The 18,324-nt window shown below is 38.4% G+C and overlaps 1 protein-coding gene across 7 annotated transcripts in view; it reads left to right on the top strand.

Moving 5' to 3' along the window:
• Nucleotides 1-18,324, top strand: part of mbd6 (methyl-CpG binding domain protein 6) — a 234,425-nt gene that overhangs the window by 197,277 nt on the left and 18,824 nt on the right. For 5 of the 7 annotated variants that reach the window (XR_009644846.1, XM_060827102.1, XM_060827099.1 and 2 more), the window contains one exon: nt 4,942-6,165. Coding sequence is in view for 6 of the 7 variants with exons in the window: in XM_060827102.1 (XP_060683085.1) it covers nt 4,942-6,165 (1,224 nt within the window). In the remaining variant the exon portion in view is untranslated. The remainder of the gene's footprint in view (nt 1-4,941; nt 6,166-18,324) is intronic. The other 2 variants (XM_060827100.1, XM_060827098.1) reach the window with 1 other exon arrangement.

Raw genomic sequence — 18,324 nt, 5'->3', positions numbered from 1 at the left:
AAGTGAGGAAACTAAATGTGGTATCTTCAAGTTTGCAGGTGACCCTTGAGTAGCTGGGTGAATCTCTGAGGAGGAGACAGAGTTCCTTCAATCTAATTTTGACAGTTGAGTGAGTTAGTAAGTGCATGGTAGACTCAGTCCAATTTGGATAAATGTGATGATATCGACTTTGGCAGCAAAAACAGGAAGGCCGATTATTATTTAAGTGCCAATAAATTGGGAAATAAGGAGGTGCATTGAGATTAAGGTGTCCTTGTGTATGAAAATAATATGTTGAAGAAGGCAAACAGTTGGCCTTCGTAACGAAAGGATTCGTGGGGATGTGTTGGTGCAGTTGTGCAATACTTCAACTGTTGTGTGTGGTTCTAATCTCCTTAATTGAGGAAGAATGTTTTGGCTGTAGAGGGAATGGAACGAAGGTTTGACCAACTGATTCCTGGGATAATAGGATTGCCATATGAAGAGAAGCTGGATCAATTCGGACTATATTCACAAGTGTTTGGAAGAATGAGGAGTATCTCATAGAAACCTATAAAATCCTAACAGTACTTCACAGTATTAATGCCGGAAGGATGTTCTCGATGATCAGGAAGTGCAGAACAAGGGGTCGCAATTTAAGCAGATAGGATAGGCCATTTCGGACTGAGTTGAGAAATTTCTTTACCTGGAGTGGTGAGCATTTAGAATTCTGCCAGAGTAGTTGAGGCCAAAATATTGAATGTTTTTAGGAAGGAGTTAGACATTCTTCTTGGGATTAAAAGGATCATAGGTATTTGGAGAAATTAGGAATAGTGTACTGACTTGAATGATCACACATGATCATCTTGAATGACCGAACATGCTTGAAGGGCAGGTTGGCACACAAGTTTCTGTCTCACATCTTTCATCATTGATAGTGGGGCATCAGACATTCTGGCTAACAGAAGCATGCAAAAACGCATGCAAGTCATCTGTATCTCCTTAGTTGAAAACAAGTTCATCACATTTGTTCCTGTACTATCTTGAATACTATAATGTGAACTAAATGCGTTTAGATATGAAATGAAATCGAAACAACCAAAAATAAAGATAAAGCAAATTGCTTGGGTCATGTTGATATCTCATAATCAAATTGTTTCGACGCAATCTCCACTGGTGAATATTTGGAGAAGAAACTCAAATTCTCAATTCTATTTGCAAAGGGTTCTTTTGTTAAAAGTTTTATACTTTAATGGGACAATCAAGCTGCTTCTGATTGAATGCCTGTTACTGATTGAATTGATATATGTATATCGCTGTATCCACATGTTAGCTTGTATTGATTAATTTAATTTAATTTATTGATTTCAGTATTTTTACTCCAGGACAGTTTCTTTTCTGTGGTGCCCCTCTGTATGGCTTATTCTACATCCAGTGGTCACTTAGAGCATTATGAAATCTCCCTCTCCCCTCTAAGAACTGGGTTCAAAAGTTTTCCAAAGCTATAGAATTTTTTTTGAATTCCTCAGATAAACTTTAGCTAACTAAATGAGTCTGGTTTACATTTTTATTTGTTCATTGTATCTGGGGCATCGCAGGCTAGGCCAACATTTGTTGCCCATCACTAAGTGCCTAGGTCTTGAGGACATTTTAGAAATCAATTTGTCCAAGTTCTGTAAATGCTATGTTTTAAACCTGCAGAGGGATATGAAGGGGAGGAATTTCTTTGGTTCAAAAGTAAAAGAGAGAGGCAGACAACATAAATAAAAAATACTTCATTTAAATAAAAAACAGGTGCAGGAGTAGCCCATTTGGATCACTCAAGTCTGCAACTCCATTCTATGTGATCATAGTTAGTGGTTATAAACTCTTCATAATGTAAATATTTTAAGCTGTGAATTTGATATTTTGACTTTAGGTACTTGGGATAATTATTCTCTTGTACACAAATTAATTACTAAAATTAAGCAGACACCAATATTTTGGTTTGAATACTTATAGAATCAAGGAATTTAACAATCAAAAGGAGGGTTCTCAACACAGTGTGCTGAGTTACACCAAGAATCCACCAAGTGTCAATTTCAGGGCATTTCATGAAGGATTTTTGTCCATACTGTAGTGAGTTAGCATGCAGTTTTCTGCAGCTTGCTTTATTATGCACAATGCTTTTATATTGTGCTCACAATATTGTGCGCTCACCCATGGTAGAAGCACCCGCCACTTCTGGGAGCTCCTAGGATTCCTGGTGCCAGCACCATGTGTAAATCCCAACCATACACCAGGTCAAGAGCTGCCAGCCAGGAACAGCCTTTCAACGATAAATTGAGCCTTCTGAGGGGACATAAGTGGCACGAGTGACACTTGTTGCAAACACAAACGAACACAAATGTATTACTATTTAAGGAACAAGCAATGCAGTTTTCTCATCTTTAGTATCATACAATCCTTGAACCCTGACTAAGGGAATACTATTGTTTCCCCAATGTTCACTGCAGCCTAACAACATCTCATTCAACGTAGACCATCATGTACAGGAAAGATATCAGTTGAAAGCCTTCAATTTTATTCAGTGAGCAAGTGAATAACCTGATAAAAGTGGCATTTGCTGCTGGGAACAGATGGGGTCTACTTGCCTTTAGAGAAGCGACAAATTTACAGTTCGTGTATGATCACTGCACCGGCTCATACCTATTGAACTCAATGTCAATTAAGTTATGTGTGGTTTATTGCACGTAATGCTGCAGCATGCTCTCTTATAGAAGCTGCTATTTCTCCTGCTCAATGTCCTCACATTCCTTCTCTGATGTGCTGCCATTCTCTGAGCTCTTCAGAGTCCATTGCATATCCTCATTGCCTGCTCCACTTGTACACAGCACAGCATTTTTCATTAGTATCTTCATTTGCCAACGTTACCCCCGAACCACAAGCCGACAAAGAAGCTGTACCAATCATCATGCTGCATTGTCCTTCCCTGCTCCATCTAAATAAGAATATTACAGCCTCCTCCCTTCCACAGTAACCTATCTTTTCCAATGCACGATGGTCTCCCACCATTGCATATTTATTTCTCCCACTACACAATTATGTGTATTCTCTGTAATCCAGCACCCTGCCTGCAAACCAAAAAATTGATTTCTCCAGCTTCCTTACCACAGTAATGGTTCCTGATAAAGCACATTGAATTTGCATTGAGCAGACTCTTGGACTGACCATGGCACGTCCCCACTCACTTATTTGAGTGGACTGATGAATGATCAGGTTCCTAAGTAACCTTACTACAGCTCTGGACTGACTGACTACAAATTCCCATAATTGGTTGAACGGGACCTGTCAAACTGACTGTGGGCTGATCCCCAGACTGTCATGATACGGAATCCCTGAGCGCAACCATACAGGGGAGCCAACTGACTGTGCCCTTGTCTGAGACAGAGCTCTGACCTTGATGACAGCAGCAGTCCGTTGTGACCTGAGCAAGGGCTACTCCCCTTGGACATAGAGCTGCAATCCATTTGATTTGAAGTGTGTTTTCTGTGTTTGCTGCTAGCAGATGCTCCAGATGTGAGGCATGGTACCATACAGCACCTTCTTGTCCACTTTCTCGACTGATCACTGATGCCAACCATGACAAGCTGCTCAGCTTGTGCTAAACAGTCAGGAATGCTTGCTACTCTGAGCCTTTCAAGCACTGAAAATGGTGGCAAAGTACAAAAAAGGCAAGACAGGCTGTGAGCATCCAAGCAGATACGGAGAACAAACTAAAGAGCCCTGACATTTACCTGATCCAATCACTCAGGTTGCTGTTTGTCCCTGTGTGCAAAGTATGTTGTCAGCTGCAGTACATGAAAGGAGATGGTGCGCTACAAAGTCCAGCATATAAATGGAGAGTTATATTATAACTGAGTCAGAGATGTGCCATGATGATCTGGTGAGGCTAGTACTTGCCCATGGCTAATGTCTGTAGCTGAGGGTTTCATTAAGTCACAGCCTGTGGAGTGTGCCCTGACATGTCAGGGACTGCTGTTCAGGTTGGAGACCCAGAGGAGCAAATGAGGAGCAGGAGGCACCAGGTTCTCTTTCTGACTTTCATATCAGGAATTGTTGCTGTCTATTTTCTCTCTGATGCATGGGAGACTGCATATAAATGAGGCAAGATTATGGACTAATGATATAAATGCTAGCAATTAGATGTATTGTCATTCCAAGCTTTTGTGCAGAATCAGACGACTTTCCCTCAGCATTGAGGACCTAATTTCTCTCAACATTTTTCCAATTGATTTCCCATTGCCCACGTCATTCAGGTGTTGAGAAAGTTCAACCCATTGTGTCCAGGCCAGATGTCTGCAAGAGCAACTCAGCTGGTACCAGTCCGCGCATTTTCCCTGTAACCCAGTTTCATTTCTTGTCTATCCAATTCCTTTCAAAAGCAATGATTGAATCTGTTTTCCCTGCGTTCGCAATCAGTACATTACAGGATAATCATATGCATTACATAAGAGTTCATTCTTGTGTTATGGTTAGTTTTATTTCCAATTATCTTGAATCAGTGTACTCTGATTCTTGAATATTTAAATTCTGATAGTGGTATTTACAGAAGAAGCTTAAGGGAGGAAAATTAATATCTCTGTCATAGGTGAACTCTGGAAATGTCTATTTTCAAAAACTTCAGTGATGAAAATGTGTTTTAATTCTTAATGGTGTCGGAAATTGAATTGTCTCACCCTGTTGGAAAAAAAAAGTAAATCTTCAGAGTTTAGTAACTTCTAAGACCAATGCAATCATAGTAAAACATTGAGAAAAAACACAATGATTGAATAGTATTTAATCCAGATTTTTTTAACCTTAATATTTTTGCTAAAATGACTGTTCAGAAGATTTTTTTTTGCTTTCTTCTCTTTGAAGTGTAGCTTTAGTTGGTTTTGTGTAAATTGTACTGACAAATCACAAGAGAAAAATAATGTGTCTGTTGATTCAAATTTCTTCCAGCAGGTGAGTCCAGCCCAAGATGTCTCTCTTTCAAATGCTCCAGTAAACTCCCATCCAGGAACAATATTGCTGTCTGAGGGATCTCAAACTGCCCTTCCCCCTTTCCATGATCTGTCTGGTGACCAACATCAAATGGGACAGGTTCAAGGTCAGCAAGGCAGAGAAGAAGCCCCCAGTGTGGGTCCCCATGACCCTTCTGTTGATGCTATATATAAAGCTGTGGTGGATGCTGCGAGCAAAGGAATGCAAGTTGTGATCACTACAGCAATGAGTAGTACTTCTCAAATGAGCCCAATCCCAGCCCTGAGTGCCATGAGTGCCTTTACTGCCTCCATTGCAAATCCTGTGAATCTTTCCAATGCAGTCAATGCAGTGATTCATGGGAAAAGACTTTCCAGCATGGAGATTGACAACCGGCTCCACAGTCAAAACATTCTCGCAAGTAGACATGCCAGAGGTGTGAAGTTGAGAAAAAGCACTGAACAAGCAAAAATTACTCCTGAAGGGGAAGGATTTGAGTACTTCAAATCACCAGGTCGCAACACGCCGAAAAAACAGTGGGAAACTGAGCAACTTGCAGCTGGCGATACAACAGTGTGGAAATGTGAGAAGTTTCTCGAACACTCTGGGCAGGTAAATCATAGTCCCTCTGTGGACAGGATACCTTCTTTTCATGGAGAGCAGACTGATGGAGTGTTACAGCAGAAAAACTGTCACTTGGACAAAAGATTTGTTGAGGATGGTTTTAAGTTTAATAGTCAAAAAAGACACATTGTTAACATTAAAGAAAGACTAGAGAATACTTTGGAAAGATGCACACACATCAATGGAAACAGGTCTCAACAGAACAGGAACTTTAGTGAGTTGCTAACAGCACCTAAGCAAGAACTTGCCATAGAGGAGCAATCTCCAAGCTCCTCGGCTAGTTTGGAGGGAATGCCAGGTTCTTTGGCACATGACTATATTCAGTACAATGGAGATTACAGTTCGGAAAACATTAATGGTTGTGCTCCAAGTCCTTCAGACACTAAAAGTATCAGCAGCGATGATGATTTGAAGATTCCAGATTCTCCATCTAACGAATTAATACACTATAGACCAAGGACGTTTAATGTTGGTGACTTGGTCTGGAGTCAAATAAAAGGATTTCCTTCATGGCCAGGAAAGTTGGTGAGAGAAGATGAAGTCCACAATTCCTGTCAGCAAAACTCTGAAGAGGGAAAGGTAAATAATACAGTAAGAAAAAAATTGCATATGTCAGTTTTCACTGTGGTATATAATTGACAGTTTTCTACAGTAGGTCAGGCAGCATCCAAGGAACAGGAGATTCGACGTTTCGGGCATAAGCCCTTCTTCAGGAAATTCTAAAGGGCTTATGCCCGAAACATCGAATCTCCTATCCCTTGGATGCTGCCTGACCTGCTGCGCTTTTCCAGCAACACATTTTCAGCTCTGATCTCCAGCATCTGCAGACCTCACTTTCTCCTCGAAGTTTTCTGCAGTAGCCATTTTTTTACTACTTTTCTATAATTAAATAAACAATTGACTTTTAAGTAGGAGTAGATTTACCAGTTGATTTTTTAAAAATTTTGGAGCCAAGCTAACTGAATTTCTTTCCAAAGAAAATAATAGTTGAAAAACCTTTAATGCTCTAAAGTGAGCCTGTCACTTATCAATATAAGCAAACATTACCACTTACTGACGGTAAATAAGTCCAATTCAAATTTAATGCTAGCATCTGTTCTTTAACAAATATCAAATACTATTATTAAAAATATTTATTTACTTTTATGTACCAAAAATGGGAGAAGAATAACACTGATAGTCTATGTGAACACTTGAATTATATGTGAACCTTTCAACATATTAAATGTCTTAAGAAGTTGACAGAAGAGAAATGGAATGTACAGAGCAAAATATTCAAAAGTGATTAAAAGCTGATAGCAAAAATGTTTTGATGAGGGGAGAGTGTATCTTTAAGGCCATCCTGAAAAGGGCCAAGTCTGATGAAGGCTGTGCCAGCAATAGGACAGTGGAGGAGAGTACATTGATCAAGAGGTATTTGACTGAGTAGCACAGATTATAATTTAGGTCTAGGTGGTGAATGGATGCAGAAACGAGAATTTTGAATTCATTATGTCAAAAGTGAGGTATGAAGACAAAAGTGAAAGAATAGTAAAAATGAACGTTGAGTATGGCAGTGGCATTGAAGTTTTGGTCAGGCTGTAAAGGGGAGTGCATATGAACAGCTTGGTCTAGAAATAACGAAAGTGCAATTAAGACTTTTAGTAGTAATGAAAGTAGTGGGTGATGCTTTAGAAGTGGGTGAAAGAAGTTTTGTTTGTCCAAAAATTATGCACTATAAATTTTAATCTGAGCAAGGGAGGGAATTAAAATGAATTAAGTGTGGAGATTGTGGATGAATGGCCTTTACAATTTGTGGAAGTTCCAACTGATTCATGGTTTAATGGTGGATAATCCAAAAATCAAAGTGTGGCATTGACACTGGTAGTTGGAAGATTTTGTTGGTTGCATCTAACCTATGTATAGGTGGTGACCCTTCCCATTGAATAGTTTCATTGACAGAGGACTCAGAATACAAGTTCACAATATACCAGAAGTAACTATGCAGGAATGCTTGGAGGAGCTGTTGCTGAGTGACCTGCGTTTCATCCTATAACATAGTAATGATCTGCCTTCTTGGATCACTATAATCTGTATATATGATTAGGAGGGAGTTCAGGATTGCAATAAAGCAATAGTGTGGAAACATTCTATGGAGGACACCATGACACAAAGGCCACACAAGAGAATAGGTGAGAAACCTTATCAAATGTCATAGAAAACACAAGTCAGCAAAACTACACTATGGGTAATTTCACCCAACATAGTCTAATGGACATGAATGGGGCTGAGAGTAATGAAAATAATTCAAATGGGTAATTATGGGACAGACAATTGTGTGTTTAAGACTTGGAAAGAGAAACAAAGAACAGGTATGGGCCATCAGGTTGAAAAGCTGAGAGTTCAGACTTAGCATTTTGAAAATAATTAATCTTGACAATTTTTGAGAAAGAAAGAGTATTTCCAAAGGCAATTTCAGTAAGCCTTCAGAAAAGGGGCATGAGTGTGCAGCCTAGAGTTGGTCATGGAAGGGATTGGAGGAATAGGAAGTATATAATTAGACTTTTTCATTGTCGATTTGGTTGCACTGATAATGGGACTTCAATAAATGTGGTGCATATGCCTTCTCAGAAGGCATTCAATAACGTGCCTTACACAAAGTTTGTAAGAAAAATTCAGTTGTAGAAATGTAGAAAATGTAGACAGGCTAAGTGACTGCTGATAAAATTGAGTGAGAGTTCCAAGTAGATTTACATCCAATTTTAGTCTCACTATATACGTGTGTGGCGATATATCTCAATGACGTATGTATCTAGATTTGGATGCCAACAGAGAGGGCAAGTTCAAAGGATGAATTAGTTGTTACAAAACTTTTGTGGGACTGTATTTATTGTAATTTGTGCAGTTCTGACTACTAATAAATCTCAACTCCAAAGACTCCAAATTTGAGGATGCAGCAGTGAGAATTATACCAGGGACATGATGAAAGTGAGAGATGGTGATTAGATTTTTGAAGATAAAAGCACGAAAGGCAGAGCAAAGAATCACAGTATGTTGGTAAAGGTAACAAAGTTGTGACTGGTGGCTGGCCAGAGTGGAGGAAAATGACTTGGTGAGGGAAGTATAGAATTCATTTTTAGGTGAAATTGTAATGGAAGATGTAGATGGAGATTTGAGTGAGTTGAGATTTCGATAGCCTTGTTAATTAATGATCACTACCTTGAAGATGGATAGATATCATATGACGGTTAAGCCAAGGGAATGACTAAGCATGTTAGGAGAACTATGCATAGAATGAAGGCAGTAGAGCAATTAGTTAACATAGCAGTAGGTGGCATAGCAAGAGTTAAGTGTATTTGAATTATTTTCGAGCGTATGAAGAAAAAATAATCAAGAGCTATTTATTATTTTAGAACAGAAAAGACTTTCTGCAGTTTTAAACCCACCTGTTCTTTTCTGCAGAGTTCTATTAATTTTCAATCCCATAGCCCTGCAGTTAATTTCCTTCAAATACCTGTCCAATTTTATTTTGAGGTCTTTGATTGTCCATGAAAGTGGTGAAATGGAAGCAGTGTGTTGAGGTTATTATCATGTATTACATTAAATCATTCTTCCTTTCAGTCCCCCTGCATTTCCTGCCCAAAATCGTAAATCTGTGTCTGTTGGTCCTTGTACCATCAGCTCAGGGAAAATTCTTGTCTACCGTATTTAAGCCTGTCATAATAATGTACAGCTAACTTTTAAATTATTTCTGTATTCCACCAAAATATATTTTTTGTGGATGGATTTTGTGCAATCATCTCATTTGGCTTTTCATGTTATTTTAAAAACATTTTATGTAGTATTTTTAATAAGACTTTTAATATGCTGGTAAGTTGCAGAATGTGAAATTGAAATTGTCTTTTGAATGTGTAGCTTTCAGATTACATTTAACTTGCACAATTGAAATTTGATGTGCTGCATTTCAACTCATACACAGTTAATTTTACATTTGTCATATAAACTTCATTTTACAGCTTTATAGCAAAAATGTTAATAGTTCAAACATTAAACTAGAAATTGCCAACATTGCTCATTGGTAGTATATACAGTATTTACCTTTTGTTCTTCACATGTTTAAGAATGTAATTAAGATCACAATGGCCAAGAATTATGAATAAAATTGCACTAATTTTATAACTTTGTTTATGCAGGCATCTATGCAATATATTTTGCATATTGCTAAATGTAAAATCTTCCATGAACCAATGGATTTAGAAACCTTCAAAAAAAAAATTTTGCTTCAAAAAAGTATTTCCTCGTACAGAACAATCTCGGTTATCCAAATCTCAATTATCCGAATGTCAGATTATTCAAACAAGATCTCAAGGTCCCGTAAAAACGCAATCCGTTATCTGAACTCTGTTATCCAAATGAAGTACTCCCCACCTGTCTCATTCGGATAATCGTGCTTGCTCTGAATTTCACATTAGCTATTTCAGCCGATGCTACATAACTGTCTCCATGCCTGTTTTACTGCTCAAATCTTTTCTTGTGCCTTTAGTACCTACACATTTGACATTTTAAACTCTCACCTGGCTGGTTTTCCATGCTATATCTAAACTTGAGGTCATCCTGCCTAATTTTCACCAAATCTGATTCACTCCTAAACCCTATGCTTACTGATCGACATTGGATCTCTCTTAAGTAATTCCCCAATTTCAAAACTGGCATCATTTTTTTCTAAATCTATAACCTCCTGCCCTCCTAATCTCTGGAATCTTCTCAGCCCAACATACTTCTGAAGTATCTGCTTTCCACAACTTTGAACCCCTGAGGATCACTGATATAAATTGCTCCATCATTTAGAAACATAGAAGCATAGAAAATCAGTGCAGGAGTAGGTCATTTGATGATTATGGCTGATCATGTAATCTCAGTATCCCAGTCCTGCCTTCTCCCCATATCCCTTGATTCTTTTAGCCACAAGGGCCATGTCCAACGCCGCCTTGAACATACCTAATGAACTGGCCCCAACAGCTTCCGGTGGTAGAGAATTCCACAGGTTCATAACTCTGAGTAAAGAAATTCTTCCTTAGTCTTGAATGGCTTACCCCTTATTCTTAGTCTGTGAGTCATTGTTTGAACTTCCCCAACATCAGGAACATTCTTCCCAAATTGAGCCCATCCAGACCCATCAGGATTTTAAATGTTTTCTATGACATCATCATGCCCTCCATAAGTCAGTCCTGCCATTCTCGGAATTAGTTTGGTAAACCATCGCTGGACTTGCTCAATAGCAACAATGTCCTTCTTCAGACATGGAGATCAAAACTGCACACAGTACTCAAGGTGTGGTTCATCAAGGCCCTATATAACTGCATTCAGACATCCTTACTCTTATATTCAAATCTTCTTGCTATGAAGGAGAGCATGCCCATTAGCATTCCTCACTGCCTGCTGCACCTGCATGTCATCCTTCAGTGATTATTCCACCATGATGTCCAGGTCTTGTTGCACCTCACCTCTTCCTAAACTGCCACCATTCAGATAATCTGCTTTCCTGTTTTTGTGACCAAAGTGGTTAACTTCACATTTAAGCACATTATATTGCATTTGTCCAAGTCATCCTGCAGTCTCTTAGCATCCTCCACATAGTGCAGAACGCTACCCAGCTTAGTGTCATCTGTAAATTTGGAGATACGGCATTCATGTCCTTCATCCAATTCATTTACTTTATATTGTGAACAGCTGAGATCCCAGCACTGAGCCTCGCTACACCCCACTTATCATTGCCTGCCATATTAAAAATTGGAAGCAATAGCTTCAGTTAGTAAGGCCCAAAGTTCTGGAATTCCCTCCTTAAACTGACTTCTTTGACCAAGTTGTTTTTGTTATATTTCCTGATACTTCCTTATGTGGCTTCATGTCAAACTGTGATAACTTTCCCATAAAGTGTTTTGGGGCATTTAATGAAACTAAAGGGGCTTTATATTATAAGTTGATATTGTGCTTGAGTGGGAACCCAGTGCAATTACTCTATTCCACAACTGGTGAGTAACACTTAAATAACTGAAAATGACTTGAAATTTTTTTGTTCCATTGCTGTGCAGTAATTGGTTTCATAGTGTTGATTTTAAAACATGCCCTTGTGTATCCTTACACTTTTTTGTTCCAATCAAAAACTTGATATTGAAAACCTCCTCACAAAACTAACAAACATATGCAACTAACAGAAACTACAGTGATGATATATTTGATTTTTGGATTGGACTGGCGAGAATGATGATTTTAAATTAGCTAAAATAATGGAAACTATGTTTGCGCTGCATTAAGAATAATAATGCACAAATGTGAAATGAAATACAGAAAATATTGGAAAAAAATAACACATCACCCAGCACTTGTAAAGAAAAGCAACAGGTTCGAAAAGTTAACCTACATCATCTGGAATCAGGACTACTTCCAGTATTTTTTTCAAATTGTAATGCATCATGCTTGGATTTTATTGAACCAGTCATCAATCTTCAAGAGTTAAAATTGTGGCTTTATCAAAAGAAAATGCACTTTGTTCAGAATTTCAACATTTTAAGCACAACAACAAACCTATTGGGGAATGCTGGAACTCCTTTAAACTTAATCAGAACGGATTCGATAATAGTACTGTAACATTTCTAAACAAAAAAAGAATCTACTCTCTGGATGATTTATTTCACCTGATTCAATATAAAAATTCCAAAACTCTGGTTTCAATTTTTGAAAGGTCTTGATCCAAGCATAGAACTTCTTGCCAGACTGGTTCATGTATTTATCAGGATTCAACTATATTGGTCTTCAAATATTGTTGTACAAATCTTCCGTTTCCTCAAATGATAGTTGGCACTGATTAACTATTGATTGTTGACCAGTTAAGTGCAATTATGCAGACATTAACCTGGCTTTTCATAATTATTATAAACTGTATGATTGTGTGCTCTATGGAGAGAATGTTTTGGCCATAAACACAGAATTTGCCTCTTTAAGGCATGCCTGTTGAGCAAAATGTTGAGCTGTGTCCTAATTACAGTGAATATTGACAGAGTATATTTCTGCTGCAGGACGGAGTCAATATGCTGTCCTGACCTCGCAAATACCTCTCAATAGCAGGTTGGTTTAGTGGGTTGCAATTATTTTGTGTCTTCTCGCACTGACCTTGAAACCAAGGTGAAAGGGATTGTAAATTGGCTAACAGATCGATGGACCAAGGCATGAACTTTTTTATCTATGGCAATTAACCATCTTTATGCTGACTGATTTTGGACCGTGGCTACATCACAGATTTAGGGTTGTCAACCTCTCCCCTGCCTGAGGCACAATGACTTTCCAGTTAAACCACCACCAGTCATCTCTCTTGAATGAGAGAGCAGCACTATAGTCTGGTAGGACTACAGTGACTTAACCTTTTACCATGTAATAAGGAAGATCTCTTGCATTGCATAATTCACCTTCACTTCAGATATAAAATTTCTTTACAGAGATTATGGGCCATTCACATGGCAGTTAGCTTTATTCCACGAAAACAGCTTGCACTATCCTACCTCTTTAGTTTCTTCTGCGTTTTCCACATGCTCATCTCCATAAAACCAACACCATTTTCCTTGATCACTTCTGTCTCATCTCCAGATCATCCAACTACTACTTGATTCCACATGCACTAACCGTCGCAAATGTCTAATGTTCAATGTTTTATAAATTTCTTTCAAAACAACTGTCATGACTTTGTTTTCAAAAGAAAACTTCAATAGTTTTATTGCAGCCTGGTATCCAATCTCATTAATATTTCAAATACTTGAATGCATTGTTACAATCTAAATATACATTCACATGGTTCCAGTCTGTGGCACTGAAATATTCCTCGAGTCAAATTGTTCCAGTACAACTCCAACACTGGTATCTGCCAAAATACCAAATGTCTCCTATCCAGCTCATAAAGGGTAGAACTTCTTCAATCCAGCCAAATATAGTTAAGGTGGGAGCAATTGCCCCTGACGTTAGGGTAAGGTTTTATCAGGCCCGAGCAAAATTGAAGTTGATGGGAGTCAGGGCAGATTCTCCATTAGCTAACATGGTTGTGACGATGGAAGCCAGTTTTCTCATCTTTGAGACATTACTGTAAGAAGTTCCTTTGCCGTTGTTTGCAGTGTTCAATTACATTCCCAATTCCTGAAATAACAAAGCAATTCGTAACTGCTTGGACTATTAAGTGGCAAGTAGCATTTGAGCCGCACAATTGCCTTGCAATTAGTATTTATAGCAAGCATCTAGCCCTCCTCCCTATGAAACTGAATGATGTTTTCATCATTGAATCCTTCACTGTCAATGTTCTAGGAGGGTTATCGTTGACCAAGAAACTAATTGAACCACCACATGAATACTCTTGAATTCATTTATGTGATGAGAGCATCAGTGTCTGGGCCAGAATTTACTACCCCTCCCTGATGCCCACCAGAGAATAGTTCAGAGTCAGCCACACTGCTGTGATCTAGATTCACTTTTAGACAAGACTAGGTAAAGATGACAGTTTCTTTCAAGGACTTCATTGAATCAGATGGGTGTTTACAACTTCAACACTGGATTCATGGTTGTCTTTACATTTTTAATTCCAGGTTCTTAACTCAAATTCCACTATCTGCCATGGCAAGATTCAAACTCAGGTCCCCAGAAAATCACCTGGATCTCTGCATTAACAGTCCATAGCGCCTCCCTTGTTGATGCAGTCAGGAGAAGCAGTGTATAACTCAATTGACTCCTAAACATTTCCACCAACTGCAAGGGCACAAGTCTGAAATATGATTGATTGCTTGTGGCCTGCCTAGATGAGTGCAGCTTCACAAACAGAGTTCTGCACCATCCAGCCTAAAGTAGCCTGCTTGATAAAGACTCAAAAGATGCCACCTTAATCATTCTGTGGAACATAACTACAGTATAAAAGTTGAACTATAACAATATACCATAGCTCCATTGCCAGTGCATCCCAATTCCAGGTAACCTACCACGGTAATAGAGTAAGATTACTGAAAACGAACCTTCTAGCTCAGTGAGCAAACCTACATTCAGAACGTCAACCTGAGCTACACATCTTCTCAAAACTTGCTAAGGTTGAATAGGTTGATTAAAAATCAGGTGAGTTTTGAAGGGGTAAAATACCAGAAGTTATGATTAAATCTATGGTTTATGTGGAAGATTGATAAGATCAATAATTAATGCAAGGTTTACTGGTAAAGAATCAAATACTTAGGAGTCAATTTTAAAAAAACTGTCAAAATATACTTCAGTGTCAAAAATTTATAAGTTTCTTAAACATACTGCCTGATTCCTTCTTAATCTGCTTCTGCCACGTGTTTGGCAGTGAATTACCGAATTTTGACCCAGCAACAATGAAGAAATCATAATATATTGGCAACAAACACATTGACTTGGATCCCATTTACCATCCCCTGAGAAAAAGAACAAGAAATGTCTTCACCAGCCCAAGGAAAGTCAAACACTTAAATAGAAAGCAGGTTGCACCACCCGTGCTTCATCCGGAGGCTCAATGAAGATATTACCTAGTATGATGACGAAATGTCTGAAAACGAATCTTCCAGCTCAGTGAGCAAACCTCCATCCCCTAGTCAGACATGATATAACAAACTTAGGTTATCTGGTCCAGTGGTCAGGAGACTACCACTGTGCCATAAAAGCCCTTATTCCCCCTTCAAAACTGTGCTGCACTTTACGTGACTTTTAGGAACATTCCCCCAGCATTACTTTGCTTTCATTTGTAATACCTTTTGATTTTGTACATTTCCAAAAAGCAAAAAAAAATGTCTGTGGAAAACTAATTTATAAAATGAGGTTTTTTTAGGTTTAATATTGAACCTGATGCCAACTTGCAAGACTTGCAACAAATTGTCAGAACCCTCCCCATTGCATTTGTGGTGTTTATTGACAATTTGATTAGGAAAAGGTGGGAATGGGTCATTCTTCTCTCAACACCATTGCTTGCATGACTACTTACTGTTGTGTATTTCTGCTTGCCAGTTGTGTCCAGTTGTGGAGTTAGAAATTTAGCTGCACGTCCCTGTTAGTGTCAGGGGCCTGCTGGAGGTGCACCACTATCAAAACAATTGAAGTTTGTTTAAAGAAGAAAAAAAGACCAAATTTTATTTTGTTTTAAGAGGTGAGAAAAAGTGACACACATGATTAAGGGAAGTGCTTGAGGATGCTGGCATTGAGGTAAAAGGAGATAAATGCAGCATGCTACTCTGTTTTTTTTGTCCCCAGACTAAACTCTTAACCCTGTCCTACTTTATAATCTCACTGGAAGCAAGTTACTGCTTAAGAAATGGATAATGCTAAAGATCACTTGAAAGAAAATAACAAGTAATATTTTCAAGTTTCTTTTTTTCTGTATGTTCTGTTTTTAAGATTTTGTGCTTAACTATCTTTCTATGTGACTTTCTATTTCTGGTATATTTTTCTGGCAATGAGTACAACAGGTCTTGTAACATCATTCACAATCACTATTATTTATGTTAGTCATTGTCCTAAGATGGACTAGCTGACTGTTCTACATGCTCTAAATTTTTTTCATCCCACCTGAATTCCATACCAATAGTCACCAAGTACCTGAATACAAAATTTTGCACATGTTCCCGTCACACTTGGAATCTAATCTCTTTCTCTATATATTGTTATAAACTAATCAGTTTCTTTAAGGGAAGAAATCAAAGCCTATTCCTGATTATTTTCTACAGGTGGTATTTATTTTGGTCCTTCTATCCTGCATGGGCCAGAATTCATGTTAAAATCAAAGGCTGCAGAAGGAGATGCAAAATATGACCAGTAGTTGGTAATACTGGTTTTGCAGCAAGCTAAATACAATATAAATCAAAATGAATGGTGCAATTGACTTTTTCTCTGGAGTATTTCTTTTTGGGATTGTGATGGCTCTATGCTGTGTGTAACTCGTAAATTTGCTGCTGAAGCCACAAAATGGTACTTGACATTATGAAATGTTTTATTGAAAATGACTATGATCACTTCACAGAGGAGGTGAGCATGAAGGGAAATGTGTAGATGTAGGAAACAATATAAACAATGGTTATGATCATCAACATAACCAAATCAGGAAATTCCTGATCAGATTGTACTACAATGCAGATCATTTAACAATGGGAATTTTTGTTTCAGAGTATTTGTCGAATGTCAAAATAAACTATGCTAGAACAAATACTTCAAACTCTAGTCTTAGTTAGAGCTGATACACCACACTCAGACATGGCAACATCCATCCTTGAATAGCTTCCACCAAAGGCAGTGTGCTTTCCCCATATCCATGGATGAAAGTAAAGGCCATGAAAGCATGTAAGTCGGCTATTATGCAAGGCATTGAGCAGCTCAGTATAACTGAGGATTCACTGCTGGGATGTTTGTTCTTTTGCAAGAGAATTGAATATTGCAGCTAAACTAAAATAGGCTAGCCAGCATAGACAGTTTGTGTACAAAGTATGAGGAAAAAGGATCAGGAGCAGGAAGATTAATGAATGCCATCACTCCAGGATTAGAGATTAAAAAAAACTGCAGATGCTTTATATTGTGACCATTCTTGGCTGCCTCCATTGTCAAAATGAATCACAGCGCAAACTGGAGGAACAATACCTCATCTTCCACCTGGGCAGCCTGCAGCCCAGAGGACTCAACATTGAATTCTCCAATTTCAAATAACTTCCCTCCCCATCCCCCGACCCCATTCACAGCCCATCCCCTTCCTATGCACTGCTCCCTGCCATCAACTGGATCCATTCCGCCCACTGACCAACCAAGTCATACTGTTACAACAGTGGGTAAACTCACCTGCTTAATTTAAAAACCAGCAACACAGAAAAGATTTATCCCATGCAGTAATCTGTGAAAATTCGATAGGCCAAGAACTATTTAAAGTAAAAATTAACAACTTTATTTCTTAAAGTATAACACGAAATAATGAACTTAACAACTACTTACGATTTCTTTCTCTAACCTATCTTTTACCTTGCTCTTTATAATACTAGTCTGATAAAATTCCCAATTAAGGTTTACAAAACAACACTTCTGATCTCAGAACCAGGCAGCTTTCAGTTTTCATTGAATTCCTGTTTCCTTTTCTTCTTGGGGAGTCTGCTTCACAAGTTATTGATCGATTAAAGATACCTTTTAAGAGAGTTATTTTCTGGGTAGTGTGCAAATGTCATTGGCTTGGCACTTCTCTCAACTGTTCAATTTTCTATGGTTTTATACCCCATAGGGATCGGATTGTGACATTGGCTTTTAAGATTGTCAAACTGGATTGGAATTTGGTATTTTTTCGAGGTATAATTTAAACTGATTGGCCTGATTCGAATCTGTTTTGTCATTTCCAGGCAACAAGCTAATCTTGTTGTTTGACCAAATGATGCTTTTTTTTCAGAATACTTGGTTCTGTCAGGTAGTTTTTTTACTAGCTTTTAATACTCTTAAAGGTACAGTGCACCCACATCTTCAATACAGTACCCTCTACCTGACTTCATCTATTCTCACTTCACCACCCTGCCCCATGACTCCCTTTATCTGCAGCTCACCCCACACCCATCCCCAGTCCTAAAGACACTCAAAACACAGATTTCTCCACCTCCTGATGCTGCCTGACTTGCTGTGTTCTTCCAGTTTCCTGTCTATCTGTCGCTCCAGAATTAGCAGGCAACAATAAAATGGTCATTACATTCTATCTTGCAACAAGAA

Source organism: Hemiscyllium ocellatum, chromosome 7 (genome assembly GCF_020745735.1).
Source record: "Hemiscyllium ocellatum isolate sHemOce1 chromosome 7, sHemOce1.pat.X.cur, whole genome shotgun sequence".
NCBI classification, from domain to species: Eukaryota; Metazoa; Chordata; class Chondrichthyes; order Orectolobiformes; family Hemiscylliidae; genus Hemiscyllium; species Hemiscyllium ocellatum.
The sequence above is the reverse complement of the archived record's forward strand: the minus strand, read 5'-3'. Positions and strand labels throughout refer to the sequence as shown.